Source organism: Pholcus phalangioides, unplaced genomic scaffold, assembly GCF_987345545.1.
Source record: "Pholcus phalangioides strain wild (caught in Gottingen) unplaced genomic scaffold, Ppha-v1.0 ptg000013l_1, whole genome shotgun sequence".
NCBI classification, from domain to species: domain Eukaryota; kingdom Metazoa; phylum Arthropoda; class Arachnida; order Araneae; family Pholcidae; genus Pholcus; species Pholcus phalangioides.
Window position 1 is genome coordinate 22,055,230 of NW_028301606.1, and position 26,073 is coordinate 22,081,302.

At 37.1% G+C, this 26,073-nt stretch overlaps 1 protein-coding gene and 1 long non-coding RNA gene across 2 annotated transcripts in view; one reads left to right on the forward strand and one right to left on the reverse strand.

Annotated features, from left to right (window-relative positions):
• The window catches only part of LOC149078773 (uncharacterized), a 40,443-nt gene extending 18,203 nt beyond the window's left edge, over nucleotides 1–22,240 (forward strand). The window contains exon 3 of the long non-coding RNA XR_016193833.1: nucleotides 22,149–22,240. This is a non-coding gene — a long non-coding RNA (uncharacterized LOC149078773). The remainder of the gene's footprint in view (nucleotides 1–22,148) is intronic.
• Nucleotides 19,911–25,217, reverse strand: LOC149078774 (uncharacterized). Its single transcript, XM_089240510.1, has 3 exons — nucleotides 25,149–25,217; nucleotides 22,142–22,333; nucleotides 19,911–20,438 (listed from the first exon to the last, which is right to left on the reverse strand). The coding sequence occupies exons 1-3, from the start codon at nucleotides 25,192–25,194 to the stop codon at nucleotides 20,251–20,253; spliced, it is 426 nt and encodes a 141-aa protein (XP_089096636.1). The 5' UTR covers nucleotides 25,195–25,217; the 3' UTR covers nucleotides 19,911–20,250.
• Nucleotides 25,218–26,073: the final 856 nt, after the last annotated feature.

Consider the following 26,073-nt stretch of genomic DNA (forward strand, 5'->3'; position numbering starts at 1 on the left):
TAATCCCATGAAGTCTGGTTCATTTTCTTTTCCTCGCGTAAATCAATACTGTCGAGGTTTTCAAATTTTTATCGTAGAAACGAAAATAATTCAGTTCTATAAATTGATCAGATCTAGAATTTTTCACTGGAATTTATAGAGAATAATAATGCTGTAATTAGTCGGTAACAAAATAGGACGTTAAATTTAATATAAATTTTAATTTTAAATTTATACATACAGATACAGGGTGTCTTGTAAGTGCTAATGCGACGACCTTTATCTAATCCACGGTTGGTTGTGAAGGTGTGGTTCCAATTTAAAAAAAAATGCTCAAAATGTGTTAAAAAATGACCCTGTGCTAGTATTGAGAGGAAAAATACTGTGTGTCGCAAAATAAAATAAAAAAATCTAAATTTTTATACGGTTCCCTTGTCCTCTAACTTCCAATTAGAAAGTTGTTGGACTATTCTTTCCGAGTCCAACAAAAGTGATCCTATGTTTCTTACTGTAATATTCGCTGAGATATTCGAATTCAAAAATCGGAGGAAGTTGGGAAAGGGCGGCATGAAAATGAGGGAAAAATATCTCGGTGAATAAATCAGTTAAATATCAGCAGTATGGGATTTTTTTGGTCTAAGATAAGACAGGGCAACAACTTTCTAATTGGAAGTTACAGAGCAAGGGGCCGCATGAAAATTTGGATTTTTTTTATTTTGTGACACTGCCTTCCCACTCTGAAAACTGGTACAGGATAATTTTTGAATGAATTTTGAGCATTCTTTTTTAAATTGGAATCATACCTCTATGACAGATGGTTGATGAGATAAACCACATTAGCACTTATAGGACATCTGTATAACGAGAATAAAACATTTCTTAAGAAAAAAAACAATGAATTATCATGGAAATTTTCTTCTATATTTCAATGCTTTGAAATGGATTTTTAATGATTCCCATTATTGTGTTGTAAAGTAATTTTGTATTTCTGATGGAAATTATCTTACAATAGTCCAATAAAAGTCACTAATTAGAAAAATTAATGGAATAGATTTTCATGTCTCTGGTCCGAAAATTAAGAATGCAATTAGCATTTTCGTAAGACATGTCTTACATGAATTGGGGAAGATAAAGTATAAGTATAGTATAAGTAAAGTATAAGTATTTGTACTAATTTTTAAGTATTAAGGTGGCAATCTAAGAAGCAAAAATGTTATCGATTATTTACTGATTCTAATTTTAAAAATGTCTCAAATTTTTTTTGTTGGTAAAACTTATTAGCAACGTCTGTAATGTCTAAGGGTTTTTCAATAGTGTTTTTGATAAACAGAAGACTAAAGATCAATAATCGCTATGTGTAAAGTATATTATAAAGAAATGCCCATTTCGAATATTTTTATCAAACCACCTGTTGTTTGATCCAGTACGAAATATCCAATATTCAATATGGTGTTTTGGTATATCAATACCGAGTTGAATTTAGCTTCGTTGATTTTGTATTCACTCGGTAAGAATAAATGTCGTGTTATTGAATTACTGTACAATACTCAGTTAAATACTTCATCTTACTTATTAAAATTACTCATTAAATACTCATTAAAATACTTCATATAACCTCATAAAAAGAAATACCGAAATTATAATAGTACTTCCTCTCCCAACAGGTTTTTTTTTCTTTTATCGAGGCTCTTTTCTAAATTTTAAGATTTATCAAGTAAATAACACAGTAAAAAACTTGAAAAAAATAAGATTGAGATAATGAGTGTTAGTAATATAGCTGTCTCTTGTCAGCTGCGGGGACCCGGGTTCTCACATACACTGGAAATTCTCTCCTGTTTCAAAATTTAAAAATAGAAAAATATCAAGTAAATAATGATAATTTGTTTTAATATTAATATGCAGTATAATCCAGAGGTGCTGACGTGAAGAAAACAGGGTGGGTGGGGGGGGGGGGAACTGAAAGTTGCTGGCCGTCCTGTATATACGGGACTCAAGCGCGTACGCAGGGGAGGGAGAGAGAGAGGGCACATTGCATTGTTTTTTCATAAATTATTGGAAGGGGGGTGGTCTCAGCCTCCCCCTACAAAATTAAACATTATAAATGCGTATAAAAATGAATAAATAATTTACGGGAATTTTATCCTGAGTACTATCGTCGAAACAAAGTGCAAACTATTCGAATATCGAAGGCACCCATCTTCAACCTGGTGCTACCCCGGAGCATCAAGAATGCTCAAAGCTTGTGTCTGATTTTGTGCTCGCGAGCTTGATTAATGCTTCAATTAAACACTGTAAAAATTGCATTCAAGAATTGCAATATAACGTAGATTTTTCATGCATGTATATGACAAAGTTGCCTTAAGGGGTGCTTTTGTTTGATGATGGATATAGGAAGGAAGTTCTCGCGAGATTCGAGAAAGGTTGAAAACCCCGATCAAAGGGCACCTTTTCGCAGAATCATAAATTTCTCTCCAACCGTACGCAAATCAATATAAACTATCTGCATTTATCGTCATTATTATTTATAATGGTAAAACATCAAAAATTTCCCCTCATTTAAAAGTTTCTGAAAATGTTAATAGTTTATTAATTCCTGAAAAATTCTATATTTTTTGATAATTTTCTCGTATTTTTCATTTAACGTTAGAAAACAAAACTGAAAAATAATAATTACGAATTTCTCTCATTATTATCGTTCAAACCGAAAGGTTTATATGAGAAAAAGAAAAGTACGTTCCTGAAAAGAAGAAAAAAAAAAAAAGAACAATACAGTGAGACACCTCGGCTAACGAAGACAATTCGTTCCAGAATCGCATTCGTAAGCTGAAATCTTTGTTAGCCGAAACGCGATTTCCCATATGTTTCTGTGAAAAATGATTCAATTCGTTCCAGGAAAGGCGCAAAATTTGAATATTATTCTCATGAAATATTTAGAAGCAATGTAAAAAAGACATATTGATCGGAACTGAGATAAACAACTTCACAATTAGATGAAGGAGAATTTAAAGCAGTGTTTCTCAAAGTGTGTGTCGTGGCTCTTTGGGGCATCGCCAACCTTTGTCAGAGGAGTCACGGCGAGCTGAAAATATTGATTTGTGTGGGTATGCCTATTTACGCTTCGAAATGTCTGTTTTGTACGGAAAAATATCCACCAAACTATTCTGGGGTGCCGCAGAAGAACCATGAGTTCGGCAAAGGAGCCGCGGGTGACAAAAACGAGAACCACTGATTCAAAAGGAAAATGAAAATACTGAACGCATTTTTATTTTACACTATGTACGTACGCTATGAAGTAGGGTTCGGGAGCCATAGTGAAAAAAAATGTCTGTAAGGGGTATGATAAACGATATACAATAGTCAGCTCATTTCTCTATCACACTTATACAGATGAAAGGAAAAGATAAGTTCCTAGAATGTCCAGATTTTTCAGTTTGGTACCGTACAAGAGTCTTTATCGTATCCACGAAAACCATTCAAGTCTAAGGCTTTTTTTGAATTAATTAAAAAAAAAAAAAATACATTTTCTAAATCTATCTTAAAAAGGAAATAGAGGTGTATGGGGAAAGTTAACTAGAGGTGGAAATAGATCAAGCTGGCTCAAGTTACATTTAGTTACTCATTGGAATAATTTCAATTGGCATGGAAGTTTAACTTACTACGCGTCTGCTTTATGTTAGCGCATGCATCCACACATTAACTAAAGTCTTTGTTAGCCGAGGTAGAATAACCTCGGAAAAATGTTCGTTGGCCGAAAAATTCGTAACTCGTGGCGATCGTTAGCAGAGGTATCACTGTATAGAGTTCCTTAATAATAGTAGTATCGATGTCTCGTACCAGAGATGGCTTTCCCAGATTTCTAAGGACGTTGAATGGAACCAGAAACACACACACACACACACAACATGAAAACAATAATAGAAGGGATATAACGTTTTTATTTGCTTTTTTTATATTTTTTTATTCATCAGCAAGTCGTGCCGCGTTACTGCCGGATTGTTCAGAACGTTTACGCCATGGCCGTATAGATGCGTTTTTATTTTTATTTCTTGCCTTACCTGTCTGTAGCTGTTTGCTTGAACTATCTTTTATTTTATTTTTTGGTATGTGTGCGTCTGTTATCTCTGCCAGACCACCTATTGTTCTGTTGGGTACTCAGCTGTGGCGGTGATCATGATGGAACTCGAAGTATTGACTGTATATACGCGTATACATACATACATATGATGATGATAAAATAGGTAAAAAATAAATGCACATACTCTTTCTTCTCTGGGTCACTGATTTTTCTCTCTTTTGTCTACTCCACTGTCCCTTTCCAACACATCCGAATCGACATTTATTGTTGGAAGTCGGTCGCCCTTGAAGTCAGATTCGAGTTAAAAATAATATACACACACATATATATAAGAATGAAAAAAAAAATTGTTATCCAGCATTACGGCGGGAAAATGCTTATAAGAAAACGCGGGGGTGAAAAAGTATGTCTGGCGGTGAAAAATTCTAGCTCCATAAGTCGCGCGTAATTTAACTTCGAAATGGATTTTATTTTCTTTCTACATATTTATTCTCTTTTTATTCCGATAGCATTTTTTAGAATGGTCATAACTGAGGAATAATCAGGAGGAAAGCAAAGGGGGATATAAACTGATGTAACAGAAACAATTCTGAAACGTTTGTCATTTTTCTCTTACGTAATGACTTCATAAAGTTTGTCGACTTTGAATGAGTTTTAAGAATATAAAGCTATACGTTATTTATGCGTAGAATTGATTTTGTATCTTACTAATAGACTTATGGGCTCTTAACACGTATATTTTTCTTCTAAAAAAAAGGTTATCTGAGAAACATGTGCGTATGTTTCCGTGTATATCTCTTGATAAATAGATTGCTATGTTTTGAGAATACTTGTTAATTTTTTATAGATATTTCTCGTTTCCTTGTTATTTTGTAAAAAATTCTTGACGTAAGCACGGAATTTTTTTTTGTCGAACTTCAGTGCCACCCTTTCCCAAAGTAGTAAATTTTCACGTAATTAATGTTCTTGGATTTTACCAGCAATTATTTGTCAGAAAATGCTTGCCAAATGCTCAGAAACCAGTCTTTGAATACAAGTTGAAATGCTATTTAATTAGTCGGCATTTGGATGTAAAATTATAATATTCGGAAATAACTTGGTTGGAGATTGTGTTTATAAGAAACAAAAATTAACGTAGGCGTCGTAAACGTCGCAATTCTTAAAATTGATTTTAAAAACGTGAAAGCCGAAAGGCTAATAGATTGATAAATGAATGAATCATAAAAGGTTGTTTTTTATGAATCTATCGTTGAATGTTTTCACTAACTTTGCGTGAAATATTGACTACAATACAAGTCATGGTTAAGCCTACTCGATGATGTCACCTGCAAATGTCTGCACATTAATTGTGAAGCGACCAGCTGTTGTGCCTTTAAACTCACTACTGTTCATTATGCACTTAATTTAGCTTAGATCATATTCAGCGATTTTTTTCTGAACATTAACTGCATCCGACATCTATATATATGCAGAGCTGGATTTAAGTAGGAGCAAATGGGTGCAGGCGTACTGGGCCGTAGAATATTGAGAGTCCTAAAACAAGATTGAAATGTATTGATAAGTATTCCATTTCACTTACAACTAAAAAAGGGCCATAGCTAAATTAAAATGATTCATAGATATGTAATATCAAAAATGAATCTCACATATTCGGAGGTCTCTCCAGTCGACATTTGAGTCGGTTTCTGAACTCATCACGAAATTCGGGATCTGAAAAACAAACCGTACACAAAATACAAATTAACGAATCCATAAATTTAGCATTTCTTTTGTGATAAATTAACTAGATTGTTTCGCTCTCCGTAAAAGTACTTACTTTTACAAAATTAATGAACATTCTCACAAAAATAAGGAAAATTTTCATATAGACCAAAGTGGGCAATATCGCCCCCTGGTGGGCGATGGAATGGTCCAGGGGGGCGATAGAAGCTACGGATTTAACATAGGATCCTATGGGTTCACTTGAGTTGGGGGCGATGAGAGAAAAATATTTCTGAAGAAGGGGGCGATGGAATAAAAAGTTTGGGAAACTATGATATAGACCCTACAAAAAAAAAGTCTGGATAGACCCCTCTTAAAATATACTGACAGGCAAGGGCGTAGCCAGAAATTTCGTTCAGGGGGAGGGGGACCACTTTCATTTCGGAGGGGGGACCAAAGTGATAGAACAATAGATTTAGCCATCTTTTTCCTTTTTTCGGTCATTTTCTCACATTTAGGGGTGGGGGACTAGACCCCCCAAGTCCCCCCCCCCCTGCTGACAGGGGCTTATATACCCTAGGCGAGGGCAGTGGTCCTCACCAGTTGGTTCACATAGACTTCCTTGAGCTTGGATGAGAAAACAGTCAACTAATTGTTTCTACCCTGTGGAACACAAAAAAAGAGGCTAGGGCTAGAGGCTAACTCTTAGTCTAGGGCAGTGTTTCTGAAAAATGCACGGCGCAGCTCCTAAAGGCATCACCGACTTTTGTCAGAGATGTTGAAGAGCCCGGAATGAATGACAGGCTACTTTAAAAGTTCGTCAGACCAGGGCAAATGCCCGAAATGGGCGAAAAACTGCCGGACAACAATGGTTGATTAGCCTCAGCAATCACTTTCGGATTGTTTACTTAGATTACAGTGGTTCCATAGCGATGCGTTTCCGACGCGCATATGCTTTTACAATGGTTTGTCACTTCTTTAATGCTTCCAGTATTATGTAGAATAGTTTACCCCTTTATAATGGTTTGTCACTTTTCAGTAATTGAGGAAAACCCGGGCAGCGCCGAGTATTAAAGCTAGTATTTGGTAAAAGTCGGAAAATTTCTGCGTAGGGGGGAAAAAAACTGACACTCTTTCTCTCTCGGCGCGAAAAACGAAAATTCAAAATTTTGAAGGTTACGATTTTAAATTAATTTAACAGTATTTCTTCCTTCTGGTCAAGGCCGTCTTAAAAGAGTGTCATGGGCCCCCGGGCTAATTGATTTTTCTGAGGCCCTAGCAGAAAAATTCTCGAAAATTTCAACCAGAACTCATTTTTTGAGAGGCCCTTCTTCACTTGGAAGCCCTCGGGCCCATGCTTTAAGACGGCGCTGCTTCTGTCCAGGGAAATGATCAAGCAGGTTTTGTTGGGAACTCTGATTCAGATATTATAGATCATAGTTTCCCAAACTTTTTGTTCCATCGCCCCCTTCTTCAGAGAAATTTTTCTCTCATCACCCCCAACTAAAGTGAACCCATAGGATCCTATGTTATACCCGTGACTTCTATCGCCCCCTTGGACCTTTCCATCGCCTACCAGGGGGATGATATTATATTGCCCACTTTGAGAAACACTGTTATAGATTGGCGCAAGATGCCTAAGCTCGAGTAAATATTCTGTGCATCGATTTCATGATGCTTCTTTTTCAAGCATGAGAAACACCTGTAAAATTCTCAAGATAGCCGAAACATCCTATATTTTTAGATGATATGTCTGGTATTAACAATTTTTTCTTCTTCATAATTACTGTAAACTAATTTAAGATTTCGTCCAGATTGTGCCGTTTCGAATTAACGAAATCAGAGTGACGTTGAACGACCAAGAGAAAAGAAAAGCTCCATATTTTCTCAACCCTTTACAAATGTAATATCGTCGAAGGAAATGCACCGCTAATATTCCAGGCACGCCTTATAATATGGCGGAATGGGGGGGGGGAACCTCTCTCCCTACCGCCATTACGCCTGTATCTTTTATACGTTTAATGAGCTCGTCTAACAAAGTACGTCTCGAAAGAAACATGAATTGAATTATCATTGTCATTAATCATCGAAATACGCCGATTGCAGTCGTAATAAGCTACTTTCGATATTAGACTGATTCGTATTTGAACAAAAAGAAAACATGTTTTGTGTCTGGACGGTGGTGCAAACTCACTATCATATCAAATTACTCGTTTTTGTACCGTTTAAGAAACACGCCCAATGTTTAAGATGTAGGCTTATGCAACACGTGGAAGCTCAGCTTAATGGTGCTCTCTCTCTCTATATATATAACGAACATATTTATTTCTTTTTACATACAAAATGCCCATGCAACCACCGTGAACGAAATGGGCTTCTTTCTACTTATCTGTGATATCTATGTTTGCAGGAAAGCGTCGAGTGGATTTGTGTGACTCGCGGGCAATTTATTTGTCTGGCTTTCATTAGAAAAAGGTGTTCGTCTGAGACAGTTTCAGTTCACGGCCGGAGCATGTACGTGCCGTAAAATGCCACGTGGAATAATTTCTCTGAATCATGTTGAAAGTAAGAGGCATCCGTTTTTTTTTAAAAATTCACAAAAGATGGAAGATGTAACGTGAAGGGAACGGGGTAACACATCGTAATTTCCGAATGTAATTGTTTCCATTCACGTAAATATATATTATGATATACAATAACTTCTTTTTAAATTTTCATTGTAATTGTGTTGTAAATGGAAGTGGTCATCACGTCCTTTATATCAGCGTCTCCACCAAAATAGGAAAAGGTTACCTATAGGCCCGAAAAAGCATAAAAAACTATTTTGGTCGTTTATCTTAGAAAAAAATACTTTGATCCTTAGAAATTTAACTGGTGCTTTTTTTTTTTGATTTCGCAAGCCGATTATTCGAGGACTAATAATAAATAAAATTAATTAATTAATTAATCAATAAGATACGCTTAAAATAGTTTATGTAGCAGTGATTCCTGACCTATATATACCCGGGGGAATATGTGCAATTTCTCACGAGGGCCAATGGTGCAAATTTCAAAGTTTATTGTCAAAAACGACTACGTGCGTACAATCATTCAGTGTGGCGTAGCAAGTTCTTAGTCGTTCCCGTGCACCAAGGAATAGCACAGGATATACGCGACCTATAGCAAAGTTATGTACTCGGGCCCTACCTAGCTGAAACTGCATGCCTACCTAATTATCATACACTCGGAAACCAAAGCCACTCTTACGGGTGTGTGATGGGTGCGGCCGCACAGGGCCCCACCACGCACACAAATGCTTAAGAATATGAACACAGAAAATATTAGATATAATTCACCCACAAAAGCATAGATCAACACTAAAGTTAATGAACATTCAGAATTTATGAAAGAAATAATTCCAGAATTTATAAAAAACCTTCAATAATTCGGTTTGATTCGAGGGTCCTGTTCCCTCTTCCATTGAGCCGACACGGAACACGAGGGAAACCCCGTATATCTCTCCGCTATTATTTTCACACCAGGCCCCGCGTCGGGTAAGGGTGTATCCCTGTCGAAAGCAAAATCTCATCACGAAGACTCCTAGTCAGTTGAGACGACCCTGGGGAATCTGGCTTACAACCATTGGACATAACAAATTCCAGCAAATACTTATTTGGATGTTCTCACAAAAAAACAAATACGATGGAAGACATTAAGAGATAAGTCTCAGTGTCTATCTTGGTTCACGTGTCGTCGGTTTAAGCTTATTTTCCTCCTGGCACCATTCTGATGATGTCAATCACTAGCGTTGGGAACAATACATTCAGGAAAAAAAAAATCGATTCGTACCGATGACGGCATTTTACTCCGAAAAACTTTCTCAATTGACAACGGCCTCGAAAAGCTTATTAATTACATAAAATTAGTTGTAAAACGTATTGCCTATGTTATCCATCAATGAAGAAAAAGAATCATGAAATACACTATTGTATTATGCGTGTCATATATAGAATATATCCGAGCTAAGGATCAGCGTTTGGTGAACGTCCGAAATCAAGACAACTACAGTGCCAAAAAAAAAAAAAAAAAATCACTGAAGAATACCTTGTAACGTTGTTATTTTCTTTGGTTATCTAGCTGTATGAGTGCTCTTTTACGTCATAAAGCTAGGTTACCAAAGCTAAGAACAACGGACGAGAAACTACACGTTAAAATAAGGAAAATTTCTGGAAATCGGTAAGTTACATGCGTATTTTTCTAATTGTGGTGTTGTATTATGCATTTTCGTTATTTTATATAAATGAGTAATGGGGCAAAAACTGAAATTATTCTTAATCTACTGCAGGGCTTAACAAATCCTATGTCACTATGGTGGGCGCCAGATAAATTTTTTCGGAGCCAAGGATAGTTCCCCCCCCCCCCCCCAGAAAAACCGTCGTAAATAATATTTTTAGACTTTTCCGAGACTAAATAGCCCCTTTTCATGTTGGAAGACAGACACACATCATTATGAAATCAAAAAGTTTTGTGCCATTGTCAGACTTTAAATTAGCAATCAAATAAAGAGAAAATTTTAAGCAACAATAATGATTTTATAGTCACCAAAGTCTGACAATGGCACAAAATTGTTTGATTTCATAATGATGTGTGTCTGTCTTCCAACATGAAAAGGGGTTATTTAGTCTCGGAAAAGTCTAATAAACATTATTTACGACGGTTTTTTCTGGGGAAAAAACTATCCTTGGCTCCGAATTTTTTTTTTTTTTAGATTGTCGAGTCCTGGTAAGGTAAAAATCTGTTGATATTAGAATAAGCTAAATGGATGGCGGTTGTTTGTACTCATTTATGATTTCATAACAAAAACATAAATTGCTTTCACCGGAAGCATGAATCATTTCTTGAAAGTTCTTCAAGAATATGTCCGTTGGTTTGCTCCAAGACAATTACGTATCACTGAAAAAAAGCAACACCCTCTCGTGTGGGCGATGATGAGAGTCCTACGTCTCACCTGAAGATTTCCCAGTATCCACCCACAAGTACATTATAGCACAACAATCACCAAAAAGGCAAAAGAAAATACGCATAATAACAACAACAACATGGAAGGTGTACAATAGGATCTCCGTTTTCTATTATCTAAGTGCCTATGGATTGCCTCATTTTAGAGCAAATTATAATTCAGCTATCTTTTGAAATGAAGGAGAACGAAAAGGCGGGAAATTCAAAACTGAATTTCCTCCTGCTGTTCCTAGTTTTTCTTCAATGTGAGAGTTACATGGGAGTTATAATTCTATAATTCATAAGCCGCCTAAAGACTTGCCGGTATAGTGAAATCCCGATACAGCGATACCCTGTGGTAAGTTTTGTGAGTGTGTGTGTGTGTGCGCAAAAATGCCCACCAGGCTTTCTAGTTAGCCCACTAGTAAAGAGCAAAACTAGTCACTGGTGGAGTATGATCTTTTTCCACCTGTAACTTCCGTAATACTTCATAGGTTCTTGAAATCACTTCATCTGCATCTCAACTCCCCCCCCCCCCCCTGAGACAAATAGGGGTCCCCTAACCTAAAGATAGCCTGAAATTGCTAAAAAAGCTTTAAAGTTCACAGACCACTGCAAGAGGTACTATCTAAGGACTGCTAGGACGTGTTTCATAATAAAGCTTAAATCAGAATGGAATACATATTGCAAATGACTAGCACAGCACCGGGGGGGGGGGGGGGTTTCCATGGTACCGATTAGTGTCTACCCAGGGGTTCTTTGATGGAGCGCTAAATAAAAACTTTTGCACCTAGAGAGTAGGAAATCCCAAACAATGTGCAATGCCCAAGGGTGCCATGAGATTGTAAGTCGGTCTCGTGAGCAGAGGATATACAAGATACTTGCAAAATGCTAGTCTCATTCCCAAGGATGCCTCGAGCATTTTAAAATATATCAATGTTTTAGAGTAGTGATTCACGAAGGGTATGCTGTGAGATCAGGAGCGACATGAGAGATACCTTGGGGAATAAAAAAAACAATCGGGTAGGCTGTGTCATAGACACACGGTCGCCAGTTTTAACGTGAATAAGTATTTTGTGCCTTGAATCGCGTGGTAAGTACTGCCATAATTTGGGGTCATTCAAGTATTACGTCAGCATTGAGGAGAGGAGGGGGTTTGAAGGTTGCTTACGTCATAAATCATCCCTTTCTGAAGATATGAAATATTCTAAGCTGCTGATGGGGGAGGGGGGAGGGGAGGGGGGGTGCAGTGTTTTGCTGACTTTTGCTGACAAGGGGGGGCGGGGTCAAAAATGGCTGAAAATCTGCTTACGTAATACTTGAATGGCCCCCCATATGACATATTTGAAATTATGTCATTATCATCGCTTCGTCTTTATAATATCTAACAAACGATATCAAAGTCGTCTATTTTCGTCGTGAAGCGCTCTAGAAGTGGCGCCTGGTGCCCAGACGGGAAGATGTATTAAAACCGGAGTGATATCATTGAATGCACCATTGCAATGTACATCTAGCGATACCATTGCGTTGGGCACTTCTGAAATACGAGCGTTTAAAGAATTTCGCCACGAAACTGCCCCCAGTATAGTCAGATGATTTAAAAGACGTATTCACGTCAAAATTTAATGACAGTCTAGCAATAAGGCTTGCGATTCTTGAAAACTGTATCAAGGCACTTTGGGGTACCGCCTGTGTTTCGGTATCAGATATTTTAAATTTTCCACGGGTGCCACGAGCGTGAAAAATTTGGTAATACCTATCTTAGGATCAGCTGCTCTTTTGAATGGGTTACTTTTTTGCGACATGAAACGCATGAGAATTCAAGAGTATTATGCATTAACATTCGTTTAGGCAAGGGTGTTCAACCTTTAAGAGAGAGCGGGAAACTTCATTGATTTCAAAACGTGTCGCTGACCACTTTACTAAGTGATCTGTGGAACAGCACCACAGGTCACTCAAGTGATCTATAAACGTACCGCAAGTCTCAAGTATTCTGGAACTGGGCCACTATGATCTGCAAATATGCCGCGATCCCAGATCCGCAACTAGATAGCAAGAACGCATTTCCTCACCCCCCCCCCCCGTGCTATTTGGAAGGAACAGTTGAAAGGGGAATTCGGCGCCCCCTTCTAGTCCAGCGCCCGGGACACCAGACCCCACCTGGCTGCTCTCCCACCAGTTGTGGCCCTGCGTGGGGCACTTGAGTGATTCGGAAATGTGCCGTTAAATTCTTTAGTGATCTGAATCTTCGCCGCGGGTAACTGAAGTGCTCTGGAACAGTATAACAGGTCATTTATGTGATCTGTGAATGTGCAGTCGGTCACTTAAGAGATCTATAAAAGTGCCGCAATTATGCGCGGCTGCCACGTTCCAATAGAGTGCTCTGGAACACCGCCGCGGGTCATTTGCTTGATCTGTAACTTCTGCTTGCCACTTAAGTGCTCTGGAACTATGCCGCGGTTCACTCAAGTGATCTGTAAATATGCCGCGGGTCGCTCATGTTACGTGAAAATGCAATGCTGGTCACTTTTTATTGATCTGGAAATGTGCCACTCAGTTCATTCTCACAAAATTTGATTTGAGGTCACGGGCAGCATCAGACGACTTGGAGGGCTTTATTTGGCCTGCGGCACATGGTATGAGAATGCATGTATGCGTTTAAGAATAGAAAGATTCTTCTCGTTTTTTCGGGGGTCTTATAACTCATTTATCATTGTACAATTTTTTTTAACAAATTGTGCACGGTGGCCGAAATACTAAGCAGATTTTCAATTTGAGTTCTTTTCACATGACAGCGCTCATAAAAGCAAATGAGTTTTTTCTCTTGTTTTGGAAGCCAAACAAAGAAGAAAAGTGCGTCCATCAATTATCCTTTACCCTGACATGTGATGAAGCTTTTTTTAGAAGAAGAAAGGATTACTGAGGTGTGAAATTTCACAATTCATGACACTTTTTTTCTTTTATCACGTCGTGGGAAGGAATTCGCCGATATTTTTCTTGATGAGTTGGTGATTGGTGATCAACACAAAAAACCTTTCCTTTGCGTAACAAGAACGGCAAAATTCCTTCCCGCTACGAAAGTTGTAGGAAATCAACGAGGAATATCAACGTGGAATTCAATGAGGAATATCAACGCGTGAAAAATCAATCTTGTTTTCATCACGATCAGGTCGGAACATCCCAGGGCCGCCCTTGTCCCTGTGCGAATATAATTTCGGGGCTCCTTAGGCCCCTTTCACACGGAGCGGATGCGGATGCGGACGCGGATGCGGAAGCGGGTCCGCATACCCTTTCACACGAGCACTGAAGATGCGGGTGTTTCGCCCGCATCTTTAGGTTGAAATTCGTGCATAAAAACTATTTTTTCGCAATTTTTGTAACTGTTTTTCTCCTTCACCCCTGATTCAGTGCCCATATGCAGCCTAGAGGTATTCTTTGGTGGTTTAGTCTAGAGCCACATAGAATATGGGAATAAAGATATCTTCATTCCGATCCTCACAAGTAGTCGATGGGAGAAAATGTCTTAAAATATTTTCAAAAGATTTTGAAAACAAATCTGTCTTTCCGGAAAAATATGAAAGAAAAATTCCGAAAACATCCAATGTTCGAAAAATCCAATCCAAAAACATCCGAAACTAATATGTTCCTAAAAAAAAAATTCAGGAGATATCAAAGAATTTGCAAGTAGAAAAAAAGGGGAGGGGTGGGAACGTTCAAAATGTCTGTGCTTAGAAATATTCACATCACAATTCTGTCTTAGGCCGGGATTACAGTATAAAAGTTTTATAAAAGTTAGTTTATAAAACTTGAAAAATGCAACCGATAGGCCGATCAGTTAAGTTCGCTCGAATGTAACAGATGTGTTTATTGATTACATTTTTCAAGTTTTATAGTGTAATACCAGCCTTAGGCCGGGATTACACTATAAAAGTTTTGTAAAAGCTCTTTGATAAAACGTGAAAAATTCAACCAATATTATCTTATTGGTTGAATTTTTTGAATGCAAAATGTGTGTGCGTGCGTGTGTGTGTGCACCGGTTGCATTTTCTGGAATGCAACCGATGCGCCTATTGGTTGAATTTTTCAACTTTCATAAAAGTTCTTTTATAAAACTTTATAGTATAATCCCGGCCGGATTACACTATAAAAATTTTATAACAATTATTAAAAAAAAAGCAACTAATAAATTTATCGGTTGCATTAGAGCAAATGCAACCGATAAATTTATTAGTTGCTTTTTTCAAGTTTTATAAAATAACTTTCATAAACCTTTTAGAGTGAAATCCCATCCTTAGATTAGTCACTTCTGAAATATAAAATTTAATTTCTTCAGTTTATAGGCTGAATATCGAGTAAAATATACTTGTAGGTATTCGGGGGGAACCACCAAAAATATTCAAGCGCTAGGGTCTTCAAACGACTTAATCCGGCCCTGAGTGAACGTCGTACGTGGATAACGTTGTTTAATAAAAGTATTTTTTTTAAAGTTTAAAAAAATTAACAGATTAAAAATTTAAAAAAATAACAAATATTTAAAATAATATTTCAGATATTTATATTTTTTAAATAATTTAAAAAATTTAAAAAGAAAAAAATTAAAATTTTTAAATTAAATTTAAAAGTTATTAAAGTATGTAGTCAATTAAATATTCGTAATGCACAGAACGGCTTATCATTTTTGTTCCGTCAGTGGCCGTTGTTGGCAGGTTTTATTGTATAAAATTGTAAAGTATGGACAAAAGGCAGTTAAAGTTGCTATATCTCAATCTCAGAACGAAACAAAGGGATAGACGTATGTAGGTACATTATATTAATGAGCAGGGACCATCATATGGTGTTTTATGATGGTCATTTTATCATTATGGCAAATAATTAAAAAAAATTCCGTGAAAAATCACCTTCAAAAAGTACCCAAAGATGCGGACGAATTCGCTCCGCATCCGCATCGTCTGAATAGCCCCGAATAAACCTATTGTCAAAACTTCTATGTGCGGATGCGGAGCCCGCACTTAGGTTTTGACACATGCGGACGACGTCCGGACCCGCATGAACATTTCCTAGGTGCGGAGATTTTTCGGCTCGTCTGAAAGGCGCAGTATATTCCAATTGTTAAAACTTCTTCTGACCCGCATCCGCATCCGCTCCGTGTGAAAGGGCCCTTAGCCGGATTTTATATATGTATTTCGTAGGAGGTGGGGCATCTCTAAACATTCATGCATTCATGCATTGCAGGAGAATGCTGAAAAATATCAATTAATAAGAAAATATAGATACAACTAAATGTAAATTTACATTAAAAATTAATGAAAATTTTGTATCGATGAAAATTCAGAACTGTGAAAAAAATTTTAAACTGATGAAAGAAATAATTTTTGAAAACTATTGAAAATTAATGCCCGATGATCTGATGGAAATTTAGAATCGATGAGTTAAAAATGATAAGTAATTGGAAGATATAATTCCAGCGTCTCAGAACTGAAAATTCACAATAAAAGGAAGAAATAATTCCGAAATTGATGAAAATTCCGGAATCAAACAGTTGAACCTCAGAGACACCTTATTTTATACCTTAGTCTCCCAAACTTTTTGTTCCATCGCCCCCTTCATCAGAAATTTTTTCCTCTCATCGCCCCCCAAGTCAAGTAAACCCATAGGATCCTATGTTAAATCAGTTGGTTCTATCGCCCCCTTGGACCATTCCATCGTTCACCGGGGGCGATATTGCCCCCTTTGGGAAGCACTGTTTTATACCAATGTATTTAAAATGTTATACCATATATAGGCCTACGCTCTTTGGCGAAAAAAAACGAAGCACCATAAAGAAAGAGAAATTAAATATGTGTAAAGCTCATACCAGATAATGAAATTATTAAAAATTCGAACTGTAGGATCCATCAATAGCTAGCAATTGCACTTTGAATGTTCAAATCAGTAATTGGTGAAACACACCCCCCCCCCCCCCCTGGCGGCGATACATGCTTGTATGCGTCGATGTAATAAGGAGTGATAACGATTCCTAATCTCATCTTGCGATACATTCTGCCAAGCTTTCATCAATTGTTGCTCCAGATCTGCGACATTTTGAGGTGCCGAATCTGGCAGCCTACCATGTCCCATACGTGTTTGATTGGCGAAAGGTCCGGTGATCTTGATGGTATCAATAGCAGCAGGTAGTCCAGAGGTATGCGAGCCGTATTTGGCATGCCATTATCTTTTTGGAAAATTGCCCCAGGATGACGTGCAATGAAGGATAACACGACCGGTCGGAGGATGTCATCAACATATCGTTTAACTGTTAAAATTGTACGCAGGATGACTAGAGCATGCAACTGGTGTTCCGCGTAACAACTTGGTTCCGTGGCAGTTTTTTTTGTTGGGGGGGGGGGGGTTCCACCTGATCAAATGCCACGGATCTTTTAAATATCCCGGATTCCAGAAAAGAAAACTTGCTTGTTGCTGATATTCGCAAAGCTGATCTTTGTTTTGAAATTTAACGAGACAGTGCCACGTTTAAAAAAAATCCAGACCATTTGGATGACTAACCTAGAGAATGTGGAAGCATGTGATTGACCAAAACAGTGTGCAAGTATGCGTGACCAAAAGAATGACCCGGTGAGCGAGGGGCGAAAACAGTGACCTAGAGGGTGTGAAAGCATGTGAACGACCGAAAGATAGTAACACATACATAGTTACGGTATTGGGGGAAGGGGCTAAGCAGGCTATAATACGGGGTGGCTAATTTTGGGGAATGAGCAGTCAAGAAAACTAGACTAGAATAAATGAATGATTGTGGCCAAATTTTTAAAGAGCCCACAGGCCACCAAATGATGAATCAGCATCCGGGGGGAGGGGGGGGGGGAAGCCCTCATCGGAGGGCCTAAAATCATGTGGTCCTAGCAAATTGCTCGGAAAAATGAGGCTGAAATAAAGAAAAAAAAAATCCTGAGGGCTGAATAAATTTTTTTATTTCGGTGATACCAAAAAGATCCTTTTAAATTTTCCAGATAGTGGATACATTCTCTTTAATTTCACCTGCGCAGACCTGTTGTTTCTTTGCGCACAGAATTTCGATATCTGTCCGGAATGAAAAAAATATCTTACTACTTCACACATACAACATAGGAAATTTTTTCTGCGCAGCAAAATCTCTGCACACGGAAGTACTCTCATTCCTATTCGTTTCAGACTCTGAATGTCTATATTTTGTAAACTTATCACTACTACAAGGAAAAATTATGCCTGTTTTAGTTACGTAATATCAACATAACATAACATTTCTTAGCCCATAGCCAACAAACGGGTAAAAAGAAAATTTTATCAGCCAAAATCAGTAGATCTACGTCTTCGGCCTGTAGTGTGTTATGCAATTAAGTTTATAATTAACTAGCTATAATACCCGGCGCTGCAATTGCTGGGAGGATTGAAAAAGTGACAAACCATTATAAAGGAATAAATATTGATACTATCGCGCCACTAGAGATATGTGAGGTGATTCTGAGAATATTCCCCTGGATGTAAAAATTTGAGAATAACCGAGAATATTCATTTTTCTTTTAAATAATTTAAATTGTTTTATTAATTTTATTTATGTTGTGAAATATGAATCAGTTTTCATTGCCTGAAACATTTACAACAAAACAATTTTTGGTATAATCTCCCCCCCCCCCTCCCCCCAATGACAACTTTTAGATTGTTCATTCTAATATTCAGAATATTCTCCAGGTCATGATGAGAGGTTTTAAAAGTTTGGTTATAAAGATTTTAGATACCTTTAGACTAAAACCTTAAAAAAATTATTTTAAAATTAGATAAATTTTCAGAATAAGTTCAAAAAACAAAAGAAATTAAACCAAAGTTGATTGATAAAGGAAGCTATTCTTATATAATCACCTTCATTCTAAGATACAGAACTGTTGTTTTCTTCAATGCACATATACTTAAATTTTGTATCATTTACATTTCTTTAAAAGTTGTGCAATTCAGCCCTGTTGGTTTAATTTTCTTGCTTTCAAACTTTAATATTGTGGTGTCTACAAACTTCAATATACCCATCTTCTTGACGGGAACAGAATATTCTTCTCTTATAAGTTCTTGATGAGAATATTCTCCTGTTATTTATAATATAGTTACATATAGAGTTATAGTTACAATATCCTTGAGAATATTCTTTGGAAGGACTGCTTTCATAAATTACTGGGAAATATTCTTATAAAAAATAATAAGAATTATTCTGAAGTTGTTAATAATAGTCCTTCCAGAGAATATTCTCGAATATTTATGAGAATATATACAATATATTATATATATTGTATATATATATTCTCATAATATAATATATAAAATATTCTAGAGAATATTCTCTCAAAGGACTACTATTATAAATAACTAGAGGATATTCTTATCAAAAATAATAATTATGCTCAAGTTATTTATCAAGATTATTTATTATAATACATGTTATATTACATATATTCTTGATAATACTCCCTGAAAAGATTTCGGTATAACTGAAGAATATACTCATCGAGGAGAATATTCTCTGGATGGACTATTATTAACAACTTCAGAATTATTCTTATTATTTTCTATAAGAATATTTCCCAGTAATTTATGAAAGTAGTCCTTCCAAAAAATATTCCCAAGGATATTATATGTAACTATATTATAAATAAGAGGAAAATATTCTCATCAAGAACTTATAAGAATATTCTCATCAAGAACTTATAAGAATATTCTCATCAAGAACTTATAAGAATATTCTCATCAAGAACTTATAAGAATATTCTCATCAAGAACTTATAAGAATATTCTCATCAAGAACTTATAAGAATATTCTCATCAAGAACTTATAAGAATATTCTCAAGTTATTTATAATAGTAGTCCTACCGGAGAATATTCTCGAATATTCTCCTCGATGAGAATATTATCGAGAATTTTACATCTCTAATCACCACCTGGGGTGGAAATTGCTGTAGTTAAGGGAAGAGACAAATGTTTTCGCTCAGCGCTTCACATCAATAATGCGTGTTATAAGGGAACGAAAAGTATCTCTGGTGCTTTGGTTAGCGCACTCTTGCTCGGTATGCAAGGGGAGCCACGTCCGATTCCCGGAGGAGATAAATCACTTTTCTTTCCAAGGATTCGTTTTGTCATAACATGTAGAAAATTCTATTTCCTTAGTATATTTTCGTGCCGGGAAAACGACATCTCTTACGGCCGTATTCACCGACAGGGTTTAGCTGCGATCGCAGGTGAAACTCTACGGTGAATACGGCAGATAATATGGTAATTCATCAATCGGTCACGAAAATCTATTTGACGTACGTTGAAAAAAATAATTATATCGAATTTATTTTCCAGAGAGAAGACGACTATAATTTGAGAAATTTTCCACCCGGCACAACGCACGTGATGTCGTAGAAAGATAAATGAAGCATTCTCTTTTGTCATTAGAGAAATATTAATTGTCATAAACGCGTTTGTGGATCGGTATTGTCACGTGTCGGGACATGGAATTTCAATCGGCAACGTCGTCAAAGAAGACAGGCAATAGCTCTTGGCCTTCACCTCCGCCATGCTGCATCATGTTCTCGGCCGGCAACGGCATCTCTACTACTTCACCGGGCTCGATCGGTCCTCTTTGTCGCGGCTCGAATGTCATGAAGAAAAAAAGATTCAATTTTGCGTTGGGGAGTGGTGTCGCAACTGGAACAGACAGACAAAACACGAATCACTATCATTGTAACACATTGTATACATACTAAATTATTTATACACTGAGCGGCCATTTTATTATGACCACCTGACAGTTTTAAGCATATGAGCTATGGCAGGGGTTCTTAACCTATGGGTCGCGACCCAAACTTGAGTCACAGGGCTTCCGAGATGAGTCGTTCAAATCCATTAACAGTTAGGATCTTTTGAGATATGGATCTCAACAAAACCTTCTGGAAGTACTAGTATCTAGGAGGCTTTGATCCAACAAAACTCGATTCGCAGGGACGTCGGAGATAGGTCGTACAAATCCTCTTGCAGCTAGGGATTCTTGAGCTATGGGTCACGACCAAACTTGATTCGCAGGGGTGTCCGAGATGAATCATTCTAATCCACTAATAGCCAGAGATTCTTGAGCAAGGAGTCCCGATCAAAACTTGATTCGCAGGGGCACTACTAGATGAGTTGTTCGAATTCACTTAAGATCCTGTTATAAATGCACTGATTTCTCTCGTTCGCTAAAAACTAACAGTTCCATAGGTCGCGAAGCTGCTCTTGTTGTTTATTTTGGGTCACGGCTAAAAAAAGTTTAAGAACCCCCTGAGCTATGGCATCACACTGTTCTGTAATTTCGGACATGTTAACATTATACTTAGATTTAAACTTTCCAGTGCAGATTCGCCGTTCGAGTTTTTTAGGGGCTGAAAAAAAAATTCTGATTCTGCGTCATAATTTTCATAAATTTCATCCCTGTAACATAAAATACTATAAATGACTTGTGACTTGTACAGAATATTTTACTTACTTTGTGCAATACCTTACTTCTGTGCATTTTCGTGGAAATAGCACTCATATTCACGAGAGAAGATATAAAAATTGTTTCTTATAAAAATTGCAATTTTCATAGCATGCGGAGTTTTCAACCAATTATTACGAAACTTACAGAAAATTTGACACATGCGTGAAACATACAGTAAAGAAATTTAGTATTCGATGAGATACGCGCATTTCAAGCAAATGGTTTTTAAATGCGCAGTATTGAAAACTCCGAATGTTATGAGCAAAAATTTTTTAACATTGTTCAGCTGGAGTGCAACGCGAATGTTTACCACTTGACAGGAATTCCGTTATTTAACCTGTGGATCAAGATGTACCATTCGAAATCTGAAACTATTTATTGTCATTTTAAGAGTAAGGAAAGTATCGGAAAGACAAATTAGAGTTATCAATTACTAAACTTAGAAAACAGTTTCGTAACCTGATGATCAAATTTTAATAATTGATATTTACTGCCGTATGTGAATATTGATGCTTAAATTGCAACTTGCAGTCATTTTGCTGATCCAGGATAGATTAATTGTATAGTTCAAATTTTTTTACCAGTGACCTTGGACTTCGAATTAACCAAGTTCAACTGAATACAACCCCTTGCAATATGAACGACCTATCTGAGGTCTACTCGTTATTTGGACACTTTTTCTAATTCGAAGAATGCTTCTAAGGTCGTGAGTTAATCCATGATAAAGAAACTTAACACAGGAAAGTTCCATTATCATGTATATTGCACTCTGTATATTTAATTATGCCGACAATCTGTAAAGTTTTTGCGTTTTATAACATAACATCTATGTAATTTTAAACAAAAATAATGACATTCTCAAGCAAATTCTTAAACCTCATAATGATTCGCTTACGCCATAGCGTGAAGATGAACAGTACGGAGTACAAGAAACACCCGATGATGGTATCCACAATGCTTATTTCGTTCGTTGGAAAAGGCTGGCAAGTTTTCCCGACTCTTTTACAGGCAAGTCTCAAGCCGTACATCTTTGTAGAATAATGCATGAAAATCTTCGTGAACGCATCCAGTGCACCATCCACAGAACCTTCATTGGAAAAAAACAACACAATTTGGAAATTCCCAAAAAATGAAAAACAACACAATTTTCAGTAACACATTGAACATGAAATATAAAGAGAATTACTCAGTGTGAAATCTTATTATTATTAAATCATCTTCCAGATTATTAATACGTAATTGACTTGATACATTCAAGTGCATGCAGAGAAAAATGTTATGATTAAATTATAACTTGATGATTTATGAAAAGAAGGAAAAAGAACAGTCATTTCTGGTAAATAAGCCACACTAGGAAAAATTACCGAAATAATGAAAAGGTTTTTGTGAAAAAACCGCCGCAGTTTCATTATAAACCACACATAGTTTTCATTCAAGAAAAGGAAAAACACACTAGAATCGAAATAAAAATAGATGTTATGCTTTCAACGCACTGTTCAGGTTTCCTTCGAGAATGTTATGATATTACGTGGCATTAGATATTGTTCTTGATTAAAAATTCAGTAAAGGAAATGTATAAAAGAATTTATTGGAATCCCTTAGACCAAACTTTTTTAAAAGCGGGCAAAGTTTCTTTTTGGCTGCCTATTCGATACTATTTTTAAAACCTGCGGCGGTCCGGATAGAAGCTCTAAGCGGGCCGCATCTGGAACACAAGCCGTAATTTGCCCATCACTGCCTCAGACAGACTGTTAGGGGTGAAAAAAGTCATTGGATAGGAAGCAGCTTTGAATTAGCCTCAAGAGCTAAAAACAATTTTTTAAGCAGTTGTGTTTAATCGCTTGAAAAGCCCGGGCTACTTAATGGGCTTCGCAGGCCACCGTGAAATTTAATGGTGCAAAATTTCCAACTGAGAACAACAATGATCATTTCAAATAATAATAAGGATTAGTGACGTCTAAGGGTATATCCACATCTGTAGACACTCACCGTGTCGTGGCAAACATTCTTTAACATAAAACCAATGAACGTATTCATATCTATCGTACCGTGGCTTCGCCGGCGAAGACAAACATTTTTATGTAAAAGAATGTTTGCCTCGTCTGATACGACACGGTGAATGTCTGCCGGTATGAATCCACCCTTAACGGGTGGGCCAACGGGGCCTGGTTCTACAGACCTAAACAAGGGCTTCCGAATTATTATTGAACCATTTTATGGCTCTGAATTCTTTTTTAAATTTTTGTTTCTCTCTTTAACATTTAAAGTTTCTCTCTTTAACGTGTAAGGTTTAGCTTCACGGACCACATTTGTTTCGAGGGTTCACAATCAAACTTGGTTGTAAGGACATTCAAGATTACGCGCAATTTTGTCGTTATAACCAAGGTTGACGTTTTCCAAGATATTTTTGGTGAAAACTATAACCAGATGCAATCAAATACTAGGTACGAAGTTGTTATTTCAATATACTGTACTTAGGGTGGCCATACTTGATCGAGCAAAGTACGGTACATTACGACAAGAAATACGGTATATCACCGATTCTTCCGAAACTGTGAGAGAAGTTGCCAAATATTGCTTCGATTCGGCGGAAAATATAGTGTTACAGCCTATCGGTAGTGATTTAAAAAATATGCAGTATTTTTTAGAATTGAAAAACATGGAAAGTAGTTGAAAGAAAACTTATAATTATATATGTATAGTCGTATATTTATTATAACACGCAATTTGCCCATTAGGGCTAAAAAACGCAATTTGTAAATGGGAGAAGGGCGGTAAAATCTTATAACCACGAATTCACCTCTGCTCAGAGAGCGAGAGACTAAGTTAGTGAGTGGCCTGGAGAGCTTGCAAGTATGTGAGGGAACAAAACAGTGTACAAGCAGATGAGTGAGCAAAAGAGTGACCTAGAACGCGCGCAAGCATGTGAATGACAAAAACAGTGTGCAAGCATGTGGGCAACTGAAACAGTGCGCAAGCATGCGGGTCATTGAAACAGTGTGCAAGCATGTGAGTGACCAAAACAATGACCTAGAGCGTGTGTGAGAGTGTAAGTATGCGAGGACCCAGAGAGTGAGCATGAGAGTGACTTAGAGAGAGTGTGAGCATGAGAGTGACTTGGAGAGAGTGTGAGCATGAGAGTGACTTGGAGAGAGTGTGAGCATGAGAGTGACTTGGAGAGAGTGTGAGCATGAGAGTGTGAGCATGGGAATGACCAAAGGAGTAAGTAAGAAAGCAGGTGAGTGACTAAAAGAGTAAGCAAGCAAGCAAGCATGTGAGTGACTAAAAGTATAAGAAAGCATGTGAGTGACCAAAAGAAGGACTCAGAGACACAGGCATATTTACAGGCCGGGAGGGGAGAGTGGGTTTTACCACAGGGCGGCGAATTCGAGGAATGAGTGGTCAAGAAAATTAAACTAGAACGGGAAAAGAGTGATAAAATTCGTGTAGTCTACAGTCGGCAAAACCGTAAATACGCCTTCGGCATCAGACAGGAATTGCGACAGGAATAGGTAAGCTATTGACGTTAGTAGTAGTGAAATGACATTTCACTGCTACTGACGTTATAGCCGATGTGCCGTTACAACTGAGTTTGATAAAGCTATACAGGCCACGGCTTTAATACGGGAAAGCAACGAAACTATGTATTAAAAAGATTGTTTTTGAAACAGCGTATATTCATGTTCACCATGATCAATGACAGGGCCGTAACTAGGACTTTTGCCGCAAGGGGCAAACATTATTTTGCCACCCCTCCCCCACAACTTTAAAATTCGATAATTATGTAATGGTGTTCTTTGTTCCCACCTGAAACTGCCGCCGCCCCTAAATGTTGCAGCCCGGGGCAGCTTCCCTGCCCACCCTAGTTACGGCCCTGATCAATGACACTGAATAAAACTCACTGATCTTCTGCCAATCTTCTTCCGATAGAACTTTTACATTGACCATCAAGGCAAGCAAAGAAATCAATAAGACAACTGCAATAAAATGCAAATGGACACAATTATAAGCAATAACTCATCTCACAAATACTCTGGATCTCAATATTATAAATACGACATAACACGGACGCATGATTACACAATAACTATTTTACATCGAATTCAATTGACTCCAAATGAAATTAATTTGAGAAAAACATATTTATATCTGACAAATATTCATCATTAGTGGTGAGGGCTACGGAATATTAATTATTAACTCATCTTTGATAGAGTTTATGAGTATCGAAATCCATTTCCTCAACGCACAAAACTTACGTACTGCGTAATAAGTGACCGCGATTCATGATGTCAAAGTTTCCCGACGGCCAAATGAATTTTAGGCCCTGTGTGAACGTAATTGAATGATTATGAAATTGAAGAACGGTGGTAGAACTATCAAAACAAATTGAGAGCCATCAGTGTCCATTATACAGTTTTTACTCCTACGCCTTATACGTGTATTTTCATATTGTGAACAGTATTTATCTTCACTAATAAGAAAAAAATACCGCATACATGTGACGGTAGAAGTGATAAATCAGGTGAAATTATGTCCTTTTAGAAAATTCAATAAATTATTACGAATTTATCAGATTATCATATGTATAATGTCCGGCTCGTATCAGTACTATAGGCTCTCCTATGAGTGCTAACGCGGTCTTTATTTCATTAACCGTCCATCGTAGAGGTATGATTCTAATATAAAAAATGCTTAAAATGCGTTCAGAAATTACCCTGTACTAGTTTTGAGAGTGAAAATACAGTGTGTCCCAAAACAAAAGAAAATCTAAATTTTTATACGGTCCCCTTTCCTTTTAACTTTCAATTAGAAAATAGTTGTCCT